This window comes from Austrofundulus limnaeus, unplaced genomic scaffold (assembly GCF_001266775.1).
Source record: "Austrofundulus limnaeus strain Quisiro unplaced genomic scaffold, Austrofundulus_limnaeus-1.0 Scaffold503, whole genome shotgun sequence".
In the NCBI taxonomy this organism is placed as follows: Eukaryota; Metazoa; Chordata; class Actinopteri; order Cyprinodontiformes; family Rivulidae; genus Austrofundulus; species Austrofundulus limnaeus.
Window position 1 is genome coordinate 276,977 of NW_013952905.1, and position 6,600 is coordinate 283,576.

General features: G+C 39.5%; 1 protein-coding gene and 3 non-coding genes across 4 annotated transcripts in view; 1 reads left to right on the top strand and 3 right to left on the bottom strand.

Annotated features, from left to right (window-relative positions):
• Positions 1-6,600, top strand: part of LOC106530247 (ATP-dependent 6-phosphofructokinase, platelet type) — a gene marked incomplete in the record, with an annotated part of 44,330 nt that overhangs the window by 16,156 nt on the left and 21,574 nt on the right. The window contains 5 exon segments of the mRNA XM_014025828.1: positions 2,147-2,242; positions 2,801-2,893; positions 2,986-3,111; positions 4,519-4,583; positions 4,959-5,028. Of these exon segments, the coding sequence (XP_013881282.1) occupies positions 2,147-2,242; positions 2,801-2,893; positions 2,986-3,111; positions 4,519-4,583; positions 4,959-5,028 (450 nt within the window).
• trnar-ucu (transfer RNA arginine (anticodon UCU)) lies at positions 9-97 on the bottom strand. The gene is given in 2 exon segments: positions 9-44; positions 61-97. It is a non-coding gene; the product is annotated as a tRNA-Arg (tRNA).
• Positions 328-416, bottom strand: trnar-ucu (transfer RNA arginine (anticodon UCU)). The gene is given in 2 exon segments: positions 328-363; positions 380-416. It is a non-coding gene; the product is annotated as a tRNA-Arg (tRNA).
• trnak-uuu (transfer RNA lysine (anticodon UUU)) lies at positions 643-731 on the bottom strand. The gene is given in 2 exon segments: positions 643-678; positions 695-731. It is a non-coding gene; the product is annotated as a tRNA-Lys (tRNA).

Genomic DNA, 6,600 nt, shown 5'->3' on the forward strand with positions numbered 1-6,600 from the left:
ACAATCAACGACTCTGGTGGGACTCGAACCCACAACCTTTGAATACCTTCTGGGTGTTACTAGAAGTCCAATGCGCTGTCCATTGCGCTACAGAGCCACATGCTTGTCAGCAAAGTCCATCAATTATACCTGCTATACCAATAGACAGTATGTGTAAAATATATTTTTTTAAATTCTTAAAAATCCATTAGTAATGGTACTTATTTCTCAACAACTAGTCCAATGTTATGTCCCTCACACAATAAGACCCTTCAACCAACAAACTAAGAGTTGCTTAATGTCCCTGAAGCACTATTAAGTGAGAGACAGCAATATCCATACAATCAACGACTCTGGTGGGACTCGAACCCACAACCTTTGAATACCTTCTGGGTGTTACTAGAAGTCCAATGCGCTGTCCATTGCGCTACAGAGCCACATGCTTGTCAGCAAAGTCCATCAATTATACCTGCTATACCAATAGACAGTATGTGTAAAATATATTTTTTTAAATTCTTAAAAATACATTAGTAATGATACTTATTTCTTAACAACTAGTTCGATGTTATGTCCCTCACACAACAAGACCCTTCAACCAACAAAGAGTTGCTGATCGTCCCTGAAGCACTGTGTAGTGAGACTAAGAAATGTACGAACAATCAACGACTCTGGTGGGACTCGAACCCACAACCTTTGAATACCTTCTGGGTGTTACTAAAAGTCCAATGCGCTGACCATTGCGCTACAGTGCCACATTCTTGAAAGCAAATTCCATCAGTTAAACTTGCTACTCTAATAGAGGGTATGTGTAAATGATATTTTTAATTCTTAAAATACCTAAGTAATGGTACTTATTTCTCAAGAACTAGTCCAATGTTATCTCCCTCACACAACAAGCCCCTTCAACCAATAAACTAAGAGTTGCTGAARGTCCCTGAAGCACTGTGAAGTYAGACTCAGAAATGTACAAACAATCAACGACTCTGGTGGGACTCGAACCCACAACCTTTGAATACCTTCGGGATGTCACTAGAAGTCCATTGCGCTACAGAGCCACATAATAAGAAACACGTCTCTCAAATTCACTTGCTACACCTCAGGAAAGTATGTTRAAGTTGTGAAAGTTTTTAAATTCTGAAATAAGCTAAGGAAGTGTACTTAATTGACAAGAACTGCCCAATGGTTTTTCCATCACACAACAAAGCCCTTCAACCAATAAACTTTAAGTTATTAAAGTCACTTCAAAGTCACTTGCTCCATCTTATTACAATCTTTTTAAAGCGTGAAAATTTTTAATCTCTGAAATAAGCCAACGAAGTGTACTAAATTCTCAACAACTATCCAATGTTTTTTCCATCACACAACAAAACCCTAAAATACTTATGGCGTGCCTGTAAAAACCCATGACTCTGGTGGGATTTTAACCCTAGCTAAGGACATGTACTTTGTTCTCTAGCAGTTGTTTGCTGGACCCGTCAAACACAAAGCCCTTCAGCTTTAGAACCTACAAATGTAAAAAAGTCAAAGTTTCTTGGAGATGCTATTACAACCTACTTATTCTTTCTATAAYGGTCCTATGTACTACTGTCCATCATAACACAAAAGACTGTAGCTTTGGAACTCAGAAGTGTGAAAATTCTAGGAAACCATGACTCTGATGGCACTTCTTTCATTAACATAATCCGACACATTCTCCATGGCACCACAGAGCTTTGCACACATCTTCATGTGAGTGATAATTTAAGTGTGTTTGTTATTGTTCAGAGTCGGTCTCGGGGTTCCAGGTTGAATATTATCATAGTTGCTGAAGGAGCCAGTGACATTCAAGGACGACACATAACGTCCGATTCTGTGAAAAATGTGAGTAGAGCTTTAGTCTCAGACTGTTGCAGAGGYGAACCAGAAGCTGGAGCAGGTGGTGGAATTCAATCATTCTCATGGGGTCACCCACAAGCTACAGAGGAATCCACTTTCTGTTCTGCTCTAAGATGTTTGCCATATAAAATAATAATAATAATTTAAATAACTCATCTAATGGCATAAAACCAAATTCAGTCTACAGTGTCAACTTCTCCTGAGATAACTCTCCAGCGTCCTATCCAGCTTTTGGCAGTGCAAAACTTTTCTGTCATGTTCTCAAACGCTTCTGCTTCTTATATTTCTCTAGAACCGTGCTGATAAGAAAAGGCTGAACATTATTATTGTAGCCGAGGGTGCCATTGATTGCCACAACAAGGCAATAACCCCAGATTATATCAAGGATGTAAGTATGGTGGAGAATGGTGGGCGTGTCTGGGATGCTCCTTCAGAAGCATGAGTTTTTCTCCTTCTCATGGTGATGATGGATTCCTTCACAGCGGAAACATGCATCAGTTTTTGTTTTACAATTGGTATTTTTTTTATTTTAATTTATGACACTTAATTGTATTTTACTTTTAATCACCCGTGTACTTTTTCATATAATTTCTGTTCTGGCGAGTTCCCCTTGCATGTGCATAATTTGGCATTCAACATGACAGGAGAAGTTTAGCATGATTTCTCCTCTGTTTGTTTTTATCATTTTCAACACATTTTTTGGTTCTTTTCTGGGTTGTTTTAATGTTTTTATTTCGCTATAAAATCTTATAAAGCACAAATAATTTTAATTATTATGTGAAAAATGCATGCATGATCTTTAAATGCATATCCTTCTTATGAGTGAAAACCTTCAACTCTGTAAAATTATTTACATTGCTAAGATAAACACGTGTAACATTGAGGTATTGGTGAAAATGTCAAGCATTTTCATTCTGCTGCTAATTCATGGTGCTTCTGCAAACAGCTGGTAGTGAGCCGCCTGGGTTTTGACACCAGGGTCACTATCTTGGGCCACGTTCAGAGAGGTGGGACCCCATCTGCATTTGATAGGATCTTGGTAAGTCATGCAGTTATAAAAATAAAGTTTTACGATTTGAAATGACAGCATGTTTCCCGAGTCGAACATTTCCTCCTTAAATAACTTTTCAGGCTAGTCGTATGGGTGTGGAGGCAGTGCTGGCGTTACTGGAGGCGTCTACTGACACGCCAGCCTGCGTTGTATCTCTAGTTGGGAACCAGGCTGTTCGGCTGCCWCTGATGGAGTGTGTTCAGATGGTAAGTGTGTGTGCAAGACACAAACGTTACAGCAGCCAGACACACAGACATACAGTAAAGCAGGGTTGTCCAGCTAAACTGCTCCAGGGGCCACAGTTACTGCAGACCAACAAATGAGGGCCAAACATCCAGCACAATAAAGWCATTATGTAAATAAAACAAGTATTACGAAGATCTGRTACCTTTTGAATTAGTTTATTTTGTTTCATTAATCATGATTACAACATATCAAAAACAGACAAAAACTAGAAGCACTCGGAGAGTGCAAACCTCCACTAAGACCAATTTCCCCCATCCTGTAAGAGTTAATGCATAAAAGCAGAGATGGAAACACATTTGCTGAATAAGTTCTGACATAGTGAACATTTAAGCAGCAGTATGCACGGGATTTCTTCTCTGTGGAGTCCAGTGTGAAAAACAAAAATTCAGACTCGTCACCCGACATTATTCATGGTCAAACTGGTGTGGGATTAAGCTCCTTAGTTTTCATCAGTCACATTTCACCATGTAAAACGTCTGTTTTGTCTCCTTGTATGAGTTTGTAATGGTTTGACTCTCTTTATAAAGTGCTTCCTGGCTCCCCCCGTCTCCAAACTTTGAGGCCCGGCAGCTCTCTGTTTACAAGCCTAGTAGAGAGAAACTGTTTTGATTGGTTGTTTGGGAAATGTGGTGTGTTTGAGGAAATGGGGAAAAATAGGTTTCATGGTGCAGTCACGCACTTCCTGGTCACAAAAGCATTCTCTAAATGTGCATATGTGGCAAAAATTATTCATCATTAAATCTGGTTTTAACATTACTTTTATAAAGTTTGAAGTCCGTGCTGTCCAATCCAGCTCACTGTTTTTACAGAAGCCCTGTGAAAGCATCACAGCTTTGCCGATCTCAGAGTGTTAGAAGAAAAAAATTCCTGTATCCGCGTCGTGATCCGGAACATCACCAAAATTTAAAGGTGTGTTCCTTGGCCCAGTATCCACATGTGGTAAAAATGTCATGACAATCTGTCCACAAGTTTTTGAGTAACGTTGTCCACAGACAGAACAACAGAACGACAGACAGACATACGCGACCGAAAACATTACCTCACCTTGGCAAAGGTAAAAACTGCTTGTAGTTTTAAGAGTCTTGGATGTTCATGGAAATGATTTTTACCAGCTTTTAGTCAKGATTCTGACGGTTCTGTAGATACCACACATGTTTATGTCTAACTAAAAAAACGTAATTAAAGTAGAAAACCGGGAGTTTGGGCTCAAAGAGATTAATGAACCAATTGGCAGGCCGGATTTGGGTCACCAGCTGGCCTGATGTGGCCCGCKGGCCGCCTGATGAATAACAATGCACCAAAAAAAGCAAAAGGTGAAACAAAAAGTTTGTTTGCAAAAAGCAGCTCTGTTTTTGTTTTGTCACCAGACCCAGGAGGTGCAGAAGGCCATGGATGAGAAGAAGTTTGAAGAGGCAGTCAGGCTGCGTGGAAGGTATGGTTGATGCAAAAGTTCTGACACGTGCACGRGACCCATCTGCCTGCAAACAAACCACCGTAAAAAGCAATGCACCGAATGCTCAAGCTGTGATAGCAGAGCTGCTGCATGTAGTTTAATCAGAGCAAACAAGTCTTGGTAATAAAACACACTTTATAAACATTATCAAGTGTTCTTATTTTCTACACAATAAAATATATCAAAACCAAATTATATTGAACCAGTCTGAATACACCACACAGTTGTTTGGCAACGTGCTTCAGTTTGTCTGTTTGCATTGATCCGACTGACTCTGAACACTTTTCCCTCAATAAACACATTGGAAATAATTTGCTTTTATCCAAACAGGTTAACTCTGTTTTCAATCTGCAGGAGCTTTGAAAATAATCTGACCACCTACAGACTGCTCGCCTCCCGCAAAGCAGATTCTGAACTCCCAAATGTAAGCACTACTACAAACACACATTATGTAAAAGAAATAAACACTTTTTAAACTCACCTGTCTTTTTGCAGCAGCTGCTCTAAGGTACTTCCTAGTCACTAGACACTAATTTAGTCTCTGTTTTTCTGTGACCGACTTGAGGGGGAGGAAGAGAAGGAGGCAGGGGATGAGGAGCAGTCTAACGTATGTGATGGTTTATCTTCTGGAGCTTCTGCAGGCCTACTTCATATAATTAGAAATAATTAGCTGAGATGTCCTGTTGAGTTGTCTGCTTCTTAAAGTCTGAGATCGAATTTTAAATGATGATAAATATGCCACAGGTTAAATTCATGTTGTTACCATGGTCCCACTCTGTAACACACTACCAGAAAACAACAGTCAGTGCATGTTACCTGTTGCTGAACCTCTGCTTTATTACTGGCTTTTGTGGCTTTAAGGTGCAAACATGAAAAGAGGTGCATTAGTGCCGCAGCGCTGCAGTCAAGGARGGTTGTGATGGATGAGATCTGCTTCACATGAACCTGAAAACGTCTCCTGTATTTAAACCTCCAGTCTGTGATGACAGTTTATGAACATATTGCTCATAACTCGAAGTGGACAGACTCCATGCTCTCTTAAAATTTTATGTAGTCAATGAAATCCCCATTTTTCTGTCAACCTAAAACTTACGTTTTTAACGCTCATAAAAGCTGGATAAAAGTATGGGATGCCAGGCATAAAATGAAACGTTAAAAAAATTCACTAAGAGATTTTTCGTTATTTAACTCACTGTTCTTATATTTAGTTAATTTTTACTAAATGTTAAATTTAAATGTTAAAAATATATTTAATTATTAAATCATAAATCTAAATGTTAAAGTTAAACCATAAATGTTGAAGTTCACATTTAGGTATTTTGTAAAGGAACGCAGCCTTTGCTGTTGGTGCTCAGCTCGTGTTATGATGTCATCATCCTGAGACAATAGCAACCGCTAGCGCTCCAATGCAGCTAAAGGCAGCACGGTGGATCAGAGGTTAGTACTGACGCCTCACAGCAAGAAGGTCCTGGGTTCGATCCCAGGTTCGGACCTGGGGTCTTTCTGTGTGGAGTTTTCATGTTCTCCTCGTGCTTGTGTGGGTTTTCTCCGTGGGTACTCTGGTTTCCCCCCACCCCCAAAAACATGTACAATAAGTTGCCTCCAGGCCTCCCTTGTAAAAGAGATCTGAGATCTCAACGGGACTTGCCTGGTTAAATAGCAGTAAATAAAATAAATAATAAAATAAAGCTTCCCTACAAGACATCAAACTTGCAGTTATGGCTGGTGTCTGCCACCCATATTGTTTTTATGAACATATTTAGATTTTAAACATTATCTGCAGCAGTGTTAGAAGCATTAAGAGAAGTTAGCGTCAGATAACCAGGATGATGTCATCATCCTGCGACAAACATCAACAATGGCTGTTGACCCAATGTGTTCATTCTGCCATTTCTCGGTGGAGACAATCACACTTTTTGGAACTGTTCCTATATTCAACTATTTTGGAAAGATACTTTTTTTATTCATGAATACAAATTTTGATATGGACCTATCA